This window comes from Aotus nancymaae, unplaced genomic scaffold (assembly GCF_030222135.1).
Source record: "Aotus nancymaae isolate 86718 unplaced genomic scaffold, 86718_ANA_hifiasm-v0.15.2.pri h1tg000018l, whole genome shotgun sequence".
In the NCBI taxonomy this organism is placed as follows: domain Eukaryota; kingdom Metazoa; phylum Chordata; class Mammalia; order Primates; family Aotidae; genus Aotus; species Aotus nancymaae.
The window spans coordinates 24,870,160-24,887,153 of NW_026988430.1; the positions used below are offsets into that span (position 1 = coordinate 24,870,160).

At 43.0% G+C, this 16,994-nt stretch overlaps 2 protein-coding genes across 4 annotated transcripts in view; one reads left to right on the plus strand and one right to left on the minus strand.

Annotated features, from left to right (window-relative positions):
* LOC105712514 (uncharacterized) overlaps positions 1-16,994 on the minus strand; it is a 182,124-nt gene that overhangs the window by 2,092 nt on the left and 163,038 nt on the right. The gene's annotated exons all lie outside the window — the stretch shown is intronic.
* On the plus strand, positions 12,975-15,091 carry LOC105712502 (C-C motif chemokine 4-like). 3 transcript variants are annotated; one of them, XM_012445563.3, is made up of 3 exons: positions 12,975-13,399; positions 13,963-14,077; positions 14,490-14,660. In XM_012445563.3, exons 1-3 carry the CDS (start codon positions 13,324-13,326, stop codon positions 14,608-14,610), a joined length of 312 nt encoding a protein of 103 aa, XP_012300986.2. In that variant the 5' UTR covers positions 12,975-13,323; the 3' UTR covers positions 14,611-14,660. The 3 variants fall into 3 exon arrangements, with proteins under 3 accessions (XP_012300986.2, XP_064234118.1, XP_012300985.1); XM_064378048.1 differs by having other exon boundaries at positions 14,500-14,660; XM_012445562.2 differs by lacking the exon at positions 14,490-14,660 and adding an exon at positions 14,669-15,091 and having other exon boundaries at positions 12,981-13,399.

Here is a 16,994-nt window from a genome sequence, read left to right on the forward strand (position 1 = left end):
TTCTCCTGTGAGTGTGAAGAGGAATGCATGTCAAGCCTATTTTTAGCTGGTCCCTTCTCATAAGAACTGGTCTATGCATGAACTCTCCAGCCCCATTCCTTCCCACAGAGCTGCAATTCTGCTTTCTCAGCTGCTCTAACCACAGGGATAAGGTCTATGGGCTGATGCTGTGGAGGGCTTCGCAACCCTCCCTCCTCCCAGAGGCAAGGAACTGAATGAAAGTTGGAGGAATTGAAAGCATGAAGTCACGTTTCAGTCATTTGTCTACTTATTAGTCACAGAATGACTAGGGCACTGGGTTAAACACTAGTTGTGGATCATAAAAATACTTTAGAAGTGGTTGTCAATATGTCAAGTGCCTAGAAATATTTATAGCTATTAACCAAGAAAAAATATTTCTAGTAAGGAGTTCCGTGGAAACAACCCAAATATGGCGCCACCTTCGAACATAAAGATACCTGATCTAGCATCATTTTTAACTCTAAAATAAGCAAAGCTAAACTTTTCTGTATCAGGGAATGATCAAATTATGATATATCCACTAGATGATGTATTATTAAGTCCCTAAAATGAATGTAGTGGCACAAATATGTTATAACATTAGTGGTTAAAAAAAAAGCAAGATACAACATTATACAAATTCTACAAAATTTGAAGAATTGTACAAATATATACATATATTTTTTTCCATGCCAACCCTAGACATGGAAAAAATAAAAAGGCTTGGAAATACATGGCTTAAAGAATGAATAGTGCTTATATTTGTGTGATAGATCCATGGGTGATTAATTTTCTTATGTTTTTTCTTTTTCTGAATTTTTCTCATTTTATTTAGTGAGACTGTATTACCTTCTTGGTCAGCCCACAAATTTGTGAACTAATTTTGTTTTAAAATATTTACAACATCACTGGCTGAAAAGTAGGTTGTTGTCAGTTGTTTAATCTAAAAGAAATTATTGATAAATATGCTAAAGTTTCTGTTCAATGGCCTTTGCCAAAATGAAGTCTTGTTTTCCCAAGTCTTTGAACCATTTTAAGGATCTTATACTATATTTACATAAATCATGCCAAACTGAAGCAGGTTTTTCCTTATTCTTTTCAATACGTAATTTCAGTGGTGTGGAAAGGTCTCTACCTTCTCAGCCAGATTATATGCTTTTTTTTTCTTTTCCATACTTTATAATTTTATTCTTTCTTAATCAATCAGCATACCTCACTTTATAATGAGAAATAGATTTAGTTGGTTTGAATGGCCTTTGTTTCTGAGCTGCCCCTGGTCTCACAGGGGCAGGTAGAGTAGTATGTGGACAGGAAATTGTAGCACTTAGCATAGTATGCTAAGACTCGTAGTAGAAAAAGAAATGAAAGCTCAGAATCCCACGAGGGGATGAAGTGACCTTCCACCAGAGGGCGGAGAAGGCTTCATGGAAGGGATGGAACTTTAGTTGTGTCTGGATAATTACCCTGGATTTAGGCATCTATACAGGGGTGGGCAGTGGAGGGCTAGCTGATGCAGAGTGCTATGTGTGACATTATGGGCTTGGAGGAAAGAGGGGGTGCTTCAGTGGAGCTGCAGAGCGGTGGGGGTGAATATGGACGATAAAGCTAAATTGGGACCAAACTAGGACAGGCCTTGAATTCCCCCAAAGGGGTTAGAGTTGATACGTTTGATACCGGAGAACAATGGAGGACAGAAGCCAAGTGGGACCACGCCTTTGGAATTCTGTCCTTCCTAAGTGTCTATAGAGTTTAGGTCTTTTAACAGAGATGAGCTCTGTTTCCATCCTACCCCAATGAGTGCTAATGCTAGTCTTGAGGGAGGAGAAGCAGAGGCAAGATCAGGGGCCATGATAGGTTTCACTGGAGTTTTGGCATCCACGTATCTTCCCATATTGCTACCAATTCCAAATAAAGGCAACTTTGCCACTTGTTTCATTAGAAACCTACATCACAGGCAATGCCCCCTTCTTACCCCACCCTCTGCCTCCAAGCTCTGGGTTGATATCCCAAATTGCGTTCCCTTACTCACTTCTTAGGGGAACCCCCACCATAACTCGTGATTCCGTTTCTGAGAGCTGGCTTCTATGAGTTGAGGAGAGTGAGAAAAGGAAATGGAAACTGCTGAATCAGTCAGTTTTCTGATAAGAGTCTCCTCTACCTCTGTGATTACAACCCAGTGTGTTATAATTAGTTACTGACGTAATTTGATCTTCAAAAATCTAAACCATGTCCTGTTGATTTTATTTTAATTTATTTTCTCAGGAAGTTTATAGTTTAATGAAAGCAATGTGGGAGTTTGAAAACAAACTTTTATTTCATGCTAATGATAGATTAGTAACTACACAAATTTTAGTTCACAATAAGTAATATTTATTGAGTGATCACCATGTGCAAATTTCTATAATAGGGATTTACATGTTTGAACTCTTAATAGTCAAAACAACCCTATGATTTAGTTACCATGATACTTTCTCAGCTGAACAGGTGAAGAAACCTGTTCAGCTGAGAAAACAGTTAAGCAATTTTCCTGTGGCCGTAAAGCTGATGACTAGCAGAGCAGGGATCCACACCCAGGAAGTCTGGCTCTAGGTACCACATGCTACACATTTTGTACCACAACTTATTATATTTGATTCTCACAACAATCCTATAATGGCAGATTTTTTAAGAGTGTTTTCTCAGATTTTAGACCAACTTTAGACCATGTCTTGTTGGTTAATTTAAACCAAATCCTAGCACATGATGATTATAACATGATGAACCTCCTGACCTAGCCTCTATTTCTTATCATTGTGTTCTTTTTAATAAAGATGATTTATTGAATATATAATTTTATCTCAGTGTTTATATATTTGTAAGACTTTCCCTATCAATCCCCAAACTAGGAAATAGCCCTTTGCTATGTATTTTTGCTTGGATTGAAATATAGTCGCAAGCATAGCATGTACTTAATTTATATATGTTGAATGAATAATGTAAGGGAGGCATAGGATGGTTGAGTTGGGAGGGTCTTAGACACTTTCCAGGTGGCAAATTCATGTTCCCAGTTGAAATGACATGCCCAGGGTCATACAGATGGAATTGGTCAGTTTTATATTCTACTGTCTGTGTTATTTACCAATGTATCTCCAGTGATAACCACAATGCCTGATATATAGTGAAGCATAATAATATATATTTGATGACTAAATAAATCACTGATTTGACTAACAATATGTGTTATGCCTGAACTCTCACTATGGAGTTGAAATACTAATGGGAAAGGTAGGATAAAAAAGGCCATGGTGAGAGGGAGGAGGGAGAGGATGAGGAAAAATAACTAATGGGTACTAGGCTTAATACCTGGGTGACGAAATAATTTGTACACCAAACCCCCATGACACGAGTTTACCTATGTAACAAACCTGCACATGTATCCCTGAACTTAAAAGGAAACACACACACAAACACACACACACACACAAAGAGAGAGAGAGAGAGAGAGAGAGAGTGAGAGAATATCAATATACAAAAAATCAGCTGAGTGTGGTGGCACATGCCTGTAGTCCCAGCTACTCGGGAGGCTGAGGCAGGAGAATTGCCTGAACCCGGGAGGTTGCAGTGAGTGGAGATTGCACCACTGCACTCCAGCCTGGGCAACAGAGCGAGAGTCCATCTCAAAAAAAAAAAAAAGAGAGAGAGACAGAGAATTGAGGGTGCTGATAAAGATGCAATTTGGAAGAGAAATGTAAATTAAACTCATATAAAGAAGAATCTAAAAGGTTATGATTTGCTTTAAAAAGAAAGAGAAAGAAAGAAGAAAGAAAGAAAGAGAAGGAAAGAAAGAAAGAGAGAGAAAGGCTATGGTGTCACAGTCTTGATCTTTGGGAAACCGAGCACCCAAGATTCCTTAGGTGGTGGTGACAGAAATTAGCCAGCAGTCAACACTGTGGATCTTTCAGCATGGAGGGAGTTGATTTGTGTCCCAGCGTTCTGGCTCATTTCAGCATCTGTGAGGCCCCACCTCAGTCCAGCAGAGCATCCCAGTTCCGAGTGCAGGAAATCCTGGCTGAGCAGTTTGTCCTCTGCGGTGTCTTTGCCTTGCACTGCTCCACCCACTGTGTGCTGCTGCCCATGCTTTGAGGCTGGGCATTGCTTTCCTTCCAGATTCTGGTCCTGAGGCTCCAATTTCCCGGGTGTCACCCTCTGCTTTCTTCTTCGGCAGCAGGTGCCCCAGGGATGGGTTCACTGATGGTGACACCTTGTTTGGCCCAGCTTTGGCCTCCTTTTCTCATATGTGGTCTTCGTGGTCAGGTTGCAGCGGTGTGGGCCCCACCTTTCATGCCGGCAGAAGCAGCACCCTGGAGTCTCCTGTCTAGCATCTTAGACAGACAATGTCTCATTGACACAGCCCCTTCTTTCTGCAGCCGACCCCTTGTTTCCTGCCCTAGTCCTTGTCATTTTCTCTGGCCATTTCTTGCATGTGTGCAGTAGGTCAGGGCATATGTCTTGGTACTGGAACAGCTCCCTCCCCCATCCCTTGCCCCTCCTTCCATATTCTCTACCCAATAAAAAGTGCCTCTTCCTATCAATCTTCCAAGCTGGAAAGCTGAGAGTCACCCTTGTCTCCTCTTTCTCTGTCATCTCCTATACCTATTCAATCACCAACTCTAGTCTACATTCCATTTTACATGCATCTGCCTGTCACCATTCCCAGTGCCTCTGTCTTAGGTCAGGTTCTTATGGTTTCTCACCACGACAACTAGAAGAGGGTCCTAGCAACTGTTTTTTCTTCTAGTTTTGTCATGTATGTATTTATTTACTTACTTATTTCGAGACAAAGTATCACTCTGTGGCTCAGGCTGGAGTGCAGTGGCTTGATCGTGGCTCACTGCAACCTCCACTTCCCAGGCTCAAGTAATTATTGTGTCACAGCCTCCCAAGTAGCTGGGATTACAGGCATGTGCCACCATGCCCGGCTAATTTTTTTGTATTTTTCGTGGAAACCAGGTTTTACCATGTTGACCAGGCTGGTCTCGAACTCCTGACCTCAAGTGATCTGCCTGCTTCAGCCTCCCAAGTGCTGGGATTACAGGTGTGAGCCACCATGCCTGGCCTAGTTTTGTCTCTTTTTAATCTATCCCACCATGCAGCATCCAATATAATTTTGCCAAAGCTCAAATCAGTCTCTCTTTCTCTCCTTTTAAAATCTTGCAAGCATTCTGCATAATTTCTGGCATGAAACGGAAGCTTCTCTGTAACCTGACCCCTGTCTACCTCTTTGGCCTCATGGCTTTCCATGTTCAGACTTCCTGAAAACCAATACTCAGCCTCTTTGCGCTACCTGTGGTTCCTTAAATGTGCAGCTCTCTTTTCTGCTTTTAATGAAGGAGGCGTTGACTTGATAAAGCACAATTTTCCCTTCTTGTAAACCACAGGGCAGAGTGAAATACTATGAATGTGGGTACATCCCATGACAGTTGCCAAGATTAATATTTAGAACAGTTAGGGGAAAACACTACATAATTCCCCAAATTTTCTTTTCTTTTCATCTTTCTTTTTTTTTTTAGATGGAGTTTCACTCTGTTGCCCAGGCTGGAGTGCAGTGGCGCAATCTCAGCTCACTACAACCTCCACCCCTCCTTCCTCTCCCGCTAGGTTCAAGTGATTCTACTACCTCAGCCTCCTGAGTAGTTGGGATTACAGGCGCCCACCATGCCTGGCTAATTTTTGTATTTTTTGTAGAGACAGGGTTTCACCATGTTGGCCAGACTGGTCTCAAACTCCTGACCTCAAGCAATTGCCCGCCTCGGCCTCCCAAAGTGCTGGGATTATAGGCGTGAGCCTCCAAGCTGTGGCCTGTAATTCCCCAAATTTTCTAAGAAAAAGAGAGAAATCCATGGATCTTGGTGTTCAAAGACATGCAAAATGCAAAACAGAAAAGACATTTTACATCAGAATAACAGAAACTTTGGCTGTTACGCTAATACAGCACACTTCCCTTTTCTGATTGATTCATGTTCTAGAGCCAGACATCTTGGCTTCACTTTCAAATCTGTTGTGTGTCAGCTGTGTGTTTTTCTATAGGTTACGTATCTCTCTGTGCTTCAGTTTCCTCGAGTGTAAAAGGCGATAATTACAGCATCTACCCCAGAGGGCCACTGTGAGGATTAAATGCATTAATATCTATGAAAGGCATAGAACATTACTGGATCATAGTAAGTGCTATGTTAAGTGCTATCTACTGTGATTACTATTACCATTTTATTATTATTGAAATACTTTAATACATCCATTTTACATCAAAAATAAGTGCAGTTCTCTTGTTCTTTGCCCGTATACCCCTGTCCCTGTTTTTGCCTGGCTAATCTCAGTTCAATCTATAATAGAGAAAAGTAAGAGCAACTTAAATGGACTAATGTGACTAGCAGAATGATTAAATACAATTTTTGGTGTATCTATGCAATAAAATATCATGCATATATTTATGCCATCTTTGAGTAATATTTAAGTTTGTAACAACACAGAAGAAAATTAAGTGACAATAGTAAGACATATTAGTATATGAAAGAATATGAAGTACCAATAGTAAAATGTAAATCTAGGTACAGAATGATAGGGCAATTTTAATTTTCTCATTTATGCTTCCCTATATTTTCTCAATTTTGTACAATGACCATGTATATTTTCTGTAAAAGAAAAACAAACTAATATAATTTTTATTTTTTTGAGACAGAGTCTCACTCTGTCGCCCAGGCTGAAGTGCAATGGTGCGATCTTGGCTCACTGCAACGTCTCTCTCCCAGGATCAAGAGATTCTCATGCCTCAACCACTCAAGTAGCTGGAACTACAGGTGTGCACCACCACGCCAAACTAATTTTTTGTATTTTTAGTAGAGATGGAATTTCACTTGGTTGGCCAGGCTGTTCTCCAAGTCCTGACCTCAGATGATCCACCCACCTCAGCCTCCCAAAGTGCTGGGATTATAGCTCGGCCTATAAATTAAAAAAAAAAAAAAATTAGGGTCTCACATTTTTGGAAGCTTACCTTAATACTTCACTACCACCATCTAAAGTGCATACCCTCACCTCTGACCTCTATGACCTGCATGGAAAGAGGCCAGAAACAATTTGAAGGAAGATGCTTCATAAGGAATACTGAAAGTTGGCCAGGCGCAGTGGCTCACGCCTGTAATCCCAGCACTTTGGGGAGGCCGAGGCAGGTGGATCACCTGAGGTCAGGAGTTCTCGACCAGTCTGACCAATATGGTGAAACCCTGTCTCTAAAAAAAAAAAAAAAAAAAAAAAGGAATACTGAAAGTTTTCTTGACCTTATGAATACTGATGAGGCCTTACCCCTCTCTCAGGAATTGAACATCCCCTGAAGTTCCTGACCTCTACCTTTCACAACCAAGAGCAGGCTGTGGCAGATGACCAAGGTCCATTTCCACGGTAAGAGGAGTGGGGCTGGCCAGCTCCCTAGTCAGAGTGTGGCAGTCACTGATAAGCTGCTCCGACCAGCTCACTGTCCTGTGGATTTCACCCTGAAGAATGCTGCACTCTGGATAATTATGTACTTGCTTCTTCAATCCACAATTCAGCTTCTGCTCCCATTTCCCCCAAAGTGACTTGGATGTCATACTGACAAAACCACAGAATTTGCCTCTTCTTGGTTTATTATCTTGTCAAAATGACCCTATGTTCCAGCTCCCCTTGGCTTCCCAGTCTCCACATTTGCCCTCCAGGAGTTCTCTAGCTCTAGGCCTCCCACCTCCTAGAGGTCACCTCTTTGGCCCAACACCCAGTAGTCTCCCCAACACTCTAGGAGAGGCCAGGCTGTCCAGATCGACAGCCTTTCTTCCCTGCTCCTCAGCACTTTTCTCTGATTCCTCAGTAATCTGTTCTGAGAATCTGTTATAATCAGAGACTGTGTAATCTCAGATGGTCATACCTGTAGAGGGACTCTAGTCATCTCTGAACTGGGAGTTGAAGACCATGGGGATCTTTTAACTTTTCTAGGTTTTGCTTTCCAAATCTGTGCAGTGGCAAAACAGATTGGGATCAGGTAAAATCACAGGCTGTGGATATGCTGAGGAAAATGAAAAAAAGCAGGACATTTACAGTATCATGTTACTGCTGTGGCTGCTGGTCCTGCTTGCAGCCTGGGAAGTTGAAGACAATGTGACAATACAAACGTAAAAATGCCCAGAATGGAGTTATGAATATAGTGGTGGTCAAGGTTGTGGAGGGGAAACCTGTATATGACCACAAGTAAGGGGGAAAGAAGGGCTTCCCTGCTCAGGGGTGAAGGGTGGCCCTCTGAATGCTCTGAATGGAGCTCCCTGGAACCATGGATGACCCTTGCTGTCACTTCTTGCAATTCTGAGCTAAAAAGAGTTGAGTCCAAGAATAGTATCCATTTTGATAAAACTACTGGATGTGTGGGTTGAGGGTGGGAGAGAAGGGGAAGTACCACACTTTCAGGGCTGAGGAATCAGCTTTCGGGTGGACTGTTAGAACAACCAGTGCATTCATACTTGTTTTACCCATTTGGCTATATAGTGGTCCACATCTTGAGTCCATATTACTCATCACATCCCCTCCATGGAGATAAGCATAACACAGTTTCTGCATCAAGGAGCTCACTTTCTGGTTGGGGAGGCAACTTACATAAATAGATAAATATGTGACAGGTGGTAAGAAGGAGGTAGTTCAGAGGACTGTAGGAGTACAATGAAGGATACAGAATTTACTTGGGAAAGAGGTCAGGGAAGTTTCTCTAGAGAAGATGAGCATTTTTTTTTTGTCATGTATTTGAGAGTCATTTGTTATCATTCTTTATTGGCTCCCCTTGACTTTCCAGTTTCCACATTTGCCTTCCAGGAGTTCTAAATGGCACCAGTGCCTAAATCTTGGTGGGGGTAGTGAATATGGCTAAGCAAAATGATACAAGCCCTTTTCAATCTCATTGTGGACTTCCACTGGTGCAGACACAGTATCGTTGTTAGGATCTTCACGAAGATCCCTCAAAACATTTTACCTCCATGAGCCAAAGATCAGATCAAGGCTAGGAAACAAAAGTCCATAGACAAACTCATTGTATGGCTCAATAGTGACTAATCACCCATTTTTATTAAGCCTCATTTTCCTGAAGCCCCAGAACGGGCATCCTCTGAATCTCTACACTTTGCTCATTCAGACAGCTGCTCTAGTGGGGATTGAGACTTAACTTGGAACTACTCATCTACAGCTGATAGACAGTCTTCTCCATTCCTCAGGCTTTCTGACACTGTTTCTTCCTCTGACATGACACTTAGCTTATTCCACCTCTTGGGATAGTTATTTCTGTCAATGCCATCACTAGATATTGAACTCTTCGAAGGCAGGGATGGGGCTTCATTCAGCTGTCTGCCCTGACAAACAGCAGATGGTTAGTACATTGGGTTGAATCAAAACGTCATGGGTAATGAAGTCTGTGTGGATCCAGAGAACGTGAGACGTATTCTGCTTCCCTTAAAGTAAGGTCCTTGATGCATGAAGATGAAACTGCACCAACCAGTAAAGACCAGGAGAGGTACTAACACATGCGCTATCAGGGAACATGGAATGTTACAGCCAGGGGTGGGGATCTTGGAGGAGATCAGAACATTTCAAGCAAGAGCTGTGCAAAGAAAAGGGGACGACAGAAAGAACAGAGGAGAGAAGTGCAGCTTGCGTGTGGGGGTCAGGGAGTGAGGGAGAATGCTGAGGTAGGATGACCTTGTACTTTAATGACCCTGAAGTACCTAGGATGCTGCTCCAACCCCTCCTATGGCTCCCAGATGCTGTAGGTCCCTTTTGTTCTTGACCTGTATTTTAGGTTCGGGAGTACATGTGCAGGTTTGTTATATAGGTAAATTGTGTGTTGTGGGGGTTTGGTGTACAGATTATTTCATCACCCAGGTAATAAGCATAGTATCCAATGAGTATTTTTTTTATCCTAGCCCTCCTCCCACCCTTCACCCTTGAGTAAGTCCCGTTGCCTGCTGTTCCCTTCTTTGTGTCCATGTGTACTCAATGTTTAGCTTACACTTATAAGTGAGAACATGCAGTATTTGGTTTTCTGTTCCTGTGGTAGTTTGCTTAGGATAATGGCCTCCAGCTCCATCCATGTTGCTGTAAAGGGCATGATCTCATTCTTTTTCATGACTGAGAAGTATTCCATGGTGTATATGTACCATATTTTCTTTATCCAGTCTACCATTGATGGGTATTTAGGTTGATTCTGTGTCTTTGCTGTTGTGAATGGTGTTGTGATGAACATGTCTTTATAGTAGAATGATTTATATTCCTTTGGGTATATACCCAATAGCGGGATTACTGGGTTGAATGGTAATTCTGTTTTAAGTTCTTTGAGAAATTGCCAAACTGCTTCCCACAATGGCTGAGCTAATTTACATTACCACCAGCAGTGTATAAGAGTTCATTTTCTCCGCAACCTCATCAGCATCTTCTGTTATTTTTTGACTTTTTAAAAGTAGCCAGTCTGACTGGGGTGAGATGGTACCTCCCTGTGGTTTTAATTTGCATTTCTCTAACGATGGGTGATATTGAGCAGTTTTTGTATGTTTCTTGGCCGCATGTACGTCTTATTTTGAAACGTGTCTGTTTATGTTATTGCCCACTTTTTAATGGAGTTGTTTGTTTTTTGCTATAGATTCTGGATATTAGACCTTTGTCAGATGCATAGTTTGTAAATATTTTCTCTCATTCTGTAGGTTATCTCTTTACTCTGCTGATAATATCTTTTGCTGTGCAGAAGCTCTTTAGTTTAATTAGATCCCATATGTGAGTTTTTGGTTTTGTTGCAATTTGCTTTTGGCATCTTCGTCATGAAATTTCTGCCAGATCTTATGTCCAGAATGGTACTGTCTAGGCTATCTTATCATATTTTTATAGTTTTTTTTTTTTTTTTTAGACGGAGTTTCCCTCTTGTTACCTAGGCTGGAGTGCAATGGCGCGATCTCAGCTCACCACAACCTCCGCCTCCTGGGTTCAGGCAATTCTCCTGCCTCAGCCTCCTGAGTACCTGGGATTACAGGCACGCGCCACCGTGCCCAGCTAATTTTTTGTATTTTTAGTAGAGACGGGGTTTCACCACGTTGACCAGGATAGTCTCGATCTCTTGACCTCATTATCCATCCGCCTCGGCCTCCCAAAGTGCTGGGATTACAGGCGTGAGCCACCACACCTGGCCCTATTTTTATAGTTTTATAGTTTTAGGTTTTATATTTAGGTCTTTAATCAATCTTGAATTGATTTTTATATATGAAGTAAGGAAGGGGTCCAGTTTCAATCTTTTGCATATGGCTAGTCAGTTATCCCAGTACCATTGATGGAATCGGAAGTCCTTTTCCCATTGCTTGTTTTTGTTAACTTTGTCAAAGATCAGATGGTTACAGTTATGCAGCATTATTTTCTGAGCCTCTATTTTGTTCTATTGGTCTATGTGTCTGTTTTTGTACCAGTACCATGCTGTTTTGGTTACTGTATCCCTGTAGTATAGTTTGAAGTCATGGCTCCCTCTTTTTACTCTTCCTTTTTCCTCTCAGAGAAGAGCAGGTAAAAATGTGGGGTTAGGAACGAGCATCTGGGTGAGAATAGTAGAGCTAAAGGCTGATAGACATCTTGATCCAATTATCCTCATTCCCTTCATTTGCCCAACTTCACACACTTCTGTATTCAGGGTCTTTGTAAGCTTCACCTTCTGTACAGGTGCCTAGCAGCTGTCAAACCAGTCAGGGCTTAACATGAACATGGGCATTCCCTATGGACTGGCTGGGACACACTCACATCCTTAGATTACACATTTTGTCTGTAACATAGATAAACTCATTACTAGGTATACAATTCTGTTTTGTTTGTTTTGCTTTGCTTTGTTTTTGAGACAGGGTCTTGTTCTGTCATCCAAGCTGGAGTGCAGTGGCAAATCACCACTCACGGCAACCTGGACTTTCCTGGAGGTGATCCTCCCACCTTAGCCTCCTGAGAAACTGGGACTACAGGTATGCATCACCATTCCCAGCTAAATTTTTTTCGATATTTTTTTTGTAGAGACAGGGTTTCACCATGTTGCCCAGGCTGGTCTCAAACTTCTGGGCTCAAGCAACCCACTTGCCTTGGCCTCCCAAAGTGTTTGGAATACAGGTGTGAGCCACTGCACCCAGCTCAATTCTGTTCTTATACTAGAAGAACATTCTCTATCTGGGTCTTCTAAACTTGATTCTTACTGGTTTCTTTGAAGTGTTCTTTTATTTGTCCAAGAAAATATCCTGAACTCTTTATTTCTCCTCCATTCCCTCCTTGTTCTAGGACAGACTAGCCCAATCCCTTTCCTGAATTAAGTCCAAATACAATCAGTCTTTGACTGTGGAATTGCTCCTAGCAGTCTATCAGTCAACAGATTCTTTGTGGTCACACCCTATAGTTTATTCTGGAGACTACAGCATGGAAAGAAAATGGACTTTGGAGTCAAATGAATCTTGATTCAAATGTTGGCAGTGCCACTCATCAGCTGTGTGGCATTGAGAGCATCACTCTCTGATCTTCAATTGCCTTATCTATAAAATGAGATTACACACCCCTGCTCAGGGTTATAGTAGGATTAGATATAATATGCGTAAGACAGCTTTCCCAGTGCCTGGCATTGATAACTGTTCAATAAGAAGTTACACATGTTCCTGAGTCACTCTACTGGGTCCCTCTGCATATCCAATGCTGCACTCTTCATGCCCAAGGAAACATACAGGGCACAAAAGTCAGTGGCACTCAGCTCAGCAGAAGAAGGCACAAGAAGAAGGGTACGGGGGAGTCCTGGCTCCCCCTTTTTTCTTACAGCCACGCTCGTGGCAAGCCTGGGAAGACTGACATGAACCTTCCAGCTTCTGGGGGTGCCAACCACCAAGAGCAGCACAATTCTTGTCTATAAGCCACTTGTAGCAGGTGTGAACATTTCATCTTTTCCCCTGGGGTTTGCAACTCTCTCCCCAGTCTCGGTCACTGCCTTTGGTTGTACCACTTCCCTCTTCTTCTCCCCTGCACCTCCCTCATCTTTCCTCTATGATGACATCGCTCTGGGGAAGAGAAGCTCAGAGGAACTCATCGCTCAGCTAGCTTCAGGAGCCATGACATCATCTCTACCATGGAAATTCCACTCACTCTCCTGTGCCCCCACGTTTGTCCCAGGCCTCGGAGTCCCTATAAAGAGAGGTTCCCAACTCAGTATCAGCACAGGACACAGCTGGGTTCTAAAGCTTCTGAGTTCTGCAGGCTTACCTCTGAGAAAACCTCTCTTTCACCAATACCATGAAGCTCTGCGTGACTGTCCTGTCTCTCCTCGTGCTAGTAGCTGCCTTCTGCTCTCCAGCGCTCTCAGCACCAAGTAAGTCTGCTTTTGCAGTGGCTATTTCTAGAGTCAAGGTGTAGGCAAAGCCTTTTCTTCTAGTTGTGGCTGGTCAAACAGTGGGATCTGGGGATGGGATAAAAGACAGCTAGGACGATTGTCATGTAGTCTGCTACCGAATGTAGAGTCTAGTAGATATTCAATAATATTCAAGTTCCTATTTTCTTAAGAATTAGCAACGAGCAGAGGAAAAGGATGGGCTGGAAGTCAGACTGTTGAATTGGCTCTGCCTCTAATTACTTGTTCAAGCAAGCCCCTGTCCCTCTCTGTGCCTCGGTTTCCCCATCTGTCATATGAAGGGAGTGAGATGTGTTCTGAGACTGATTCCAGTTCCAATCTTCTAGATTTCTTTCTTGTCCTTCTCTGAAGATCCACTATTCAGAATAAGACTCCTGCTCAGGTTAGGTGGGAATGGATACAAGGAACCCCATATTTGAGGTTCTGGTAGCTCCACAGAGATGCTCAATGAAGATGCAAAATTAGAAGCCAAAATAAACAGCTCCCAAGTGCAGTGTTGATCTCACCCTGGCCTTTCCTTTCAGTGGGCTCAGACCCTCCCACCGCCTGCTGCTTTTCTTACACCGTGAGAAAGCTTCCTCGCAACTTTGTGGTAGATTACTTTGAGACCAGCAGCCTCTGCTCCCAGCCAGCTGTGGTGTGAGTATCAACCCCTGGGCTATTCTGGAAGGCAAGGGTAAGGGCTGGATTTTAAAAGGGGGTCTGTTTCAGAGAGGGGGTGACTGAGCAGTGGGGAGGCAGCTCTCAGGGCTGAAGCCTTCCCTGAGAGCAATGAGGACACAAGTCACAAACTCACTTTTCAAGTGCTGAAGGCAGCTGGGTGGGAGCCAAGAGAGAAGGGGGTTCCTGGGAAGGAATTTATCCAGAGGACAGGAGAGCAGGGGAAGTCGGAAAAGTCACATGAGATATGGATTGATTTCTTAAACCATGCTAGAAAGACGTGGAAAAGTCGCTGCCAGGCTGACAGGGAATGGGGAGATCTATTCATATTGATTGCAATGCCCATTGGTTCCCAATCTGGGCAACCCCTGGGGCCCACAGTTAAATCCAGTGGGTGGAAGTTACAAGGAGTCTGGTTCCAGTGCTGCCCCAGGAAGGATCCCATCCATCAGAGCTGCCCTGCATGGACCATGGTCAGGCAGAGGAAAATGCCTACCACAGGCAAGGGATAAAGCCAGATGACCTCAAAGGTTCCATGGGATTCTAATCTGTCCACTCCTTGTTCTACAGATTCCAAACCAAAAGAGGCAAGCAAGTCTGTGCCGACCCCAGTGAGACCTGGGTCCAGGAGTATGTGTATGACCTGGAACTGAACTGAGCTGCTCTGGGCTCAGAGACAGGAAGTCCTCAGGGAAGGTCACCTGAGCCTGGATGCTTCTCCGTGAGACGCATCTTCTCCATACTCACGACTCCTCTCCGCAGCTCCTGTTCCTTCTCTTAATTTAATCTTTGTTATGTGCTGTTTTATTGTATTAGGTATTATTTCCATTATTTATATTGTTTAGCCAAAGGATAAATGTCCCCTATGGGGAAGGTCCACTGTCACAGTTTCTTTGCTGTTGCAAATACATGGATAACACAGTTGATTCCCTGTGTTTTCATAATAAAACTTTAAAATAAAATGCAGACAGTTTCTTTGTGATTTTAATTTAATTTGGGGGTAAAAGGAATTGCCTGGTACTATTGGGAGGGACAAAGTAGTTTCTCAAAACAGTAAAAATGAGCAATTGCTGAGTCTTTAATATGAGCTCTGGGCTGAACACTCTTAATACATGATCTCACTGCATACTTTCAACAAAGGTTTTAACACCCTTATGAAGAAGGGACTGGGTGGACTGACTTGCTGAGGCTTGTAGGTCTACTTGGGGAATGTCATGAAAGAATCCTCCCAAAAATGATAGCTTGATAATAAGGGTTATCATTTCAACATCTTGAGGGGAAGTAGCAACAGAGGAAGCAGCACAGCAAAGGGGAAAGAAGAGTGAGAAAAATGACTTCATCATCTTATTATCAGCATAACTTTGGGAAAGTCACTTCGCCTTATTAGACCTCAGTGTTCACACCTGTGAAATGGGGATGATATTAACCACTTTGAAGGACTGTTATTAGGTGATATGTAAAGTACCCATCCTGGGTCCAGGCACTTGGAAGATTCTCTCCTTCCCTCTCTGAGCCTCAATCCTTTCACTTGAAGTGGACCTAGCAATTATCAGGGTCGTCATGAGGATCAGATTAGTAGATGGATCAGCACTCTAAAGCCCAAGCTAATGTGAGGTGGTGTTATGAGGACAGAAGGATGGAGTCTGGTTTTGTTTGGAAGTGTTGCAGGAGTAACTTAAGCCACTTTGACTTAATAATCCTTCCATCAGAACTGCCTATTCCATGGGTCAGAGGCAACACGGCTCTGAAATAGAATTACATGCACAATAAAGGCTGATCCATGGGACATAGACTTGTTGTCTACCAAAGCTAAAAGGAAACTTTAGAACATCTGGTCCAACCCTCCCATTTTACAGAAACTGAGAGTCAAGGCCTGGGCAGTAACTTGCCACATGCCACTCAGCAAGTGCATAGCAGAGCAGGACCCTGGCCAGTGCCAACTCCCAGTCTCATGCCCTTTCCTGCACACCTTCCCTAGTGGTACACCTCTGTGGTCCTCAAAAGGGAGACCAATTGAGTAAAGACAAGGCAGAGACTACCTTGAAAATCATTTGAGTGTTCTTAGTCCTGTGCAAACGCAGAATTGGGGCCCTGTACCTCTCTGGGGTCAACAGACACAATTCCCTTCTTTGTCCCACCCTTAGTCACCCTGTCATTCTAGAGCCCCAGTGGAAACCTCCTTCAGATTCTGTGGGGACTGAGAGAAGGAGGTTAGCGGGCAGAGCTGATCCAAAACAGGTGTGAGAAGAGGCTAGCAGCAAAGAATGTGCCTGGCTGTAGTTTCTGCTTTCATTTGCCTAGATCTGAGCTGTTTAATATGTTAGCCATGGCCAAAGTGGCTATTTAAATTTTCATTACATTTAACTAAAATAAAATAAAATTTAAAATTCAGTTCCTGAGTCACACTAGTCACATTTTAAGTGCTCAGTAGCCCCATGTGGCTAGTTACCATGTTGGACAGCACAGATGATTGACTTTCTGTCCATCATCACAGAAAGTTCCATTGGAGAGCACTCTCCCGGAATGTTCTCAGAGCCTAAAGAAAGTGAAGGGAGGGGCAGTTGGGGTGGTCTGGAAGATTAGGGTGTGGACATGGAGAAAGGTACACAATTCTATTCTGAGGAGACAGGATGGAAGAGAGAATGGATGCTCCCAGGGCCAGAGACAAGGTATAGATCACTATGGTAGCTGAATAATGGCCCCCAAGATGTCCACAGCCTATTCTCCAGAACCTGTGAATGTCACTTTATATGGCAAAAGGGACTTTGCAGATAATCAAGTTAAGGATCTTAAGATGGAGTGATTACCTTCAATTATCTAGTCAGGCCACAAATGTAGTTGTAAGTGTCCTTATAAGGGGGAGGAAGAGAAAAATCTGGCAATAGAGGAGAAGGTG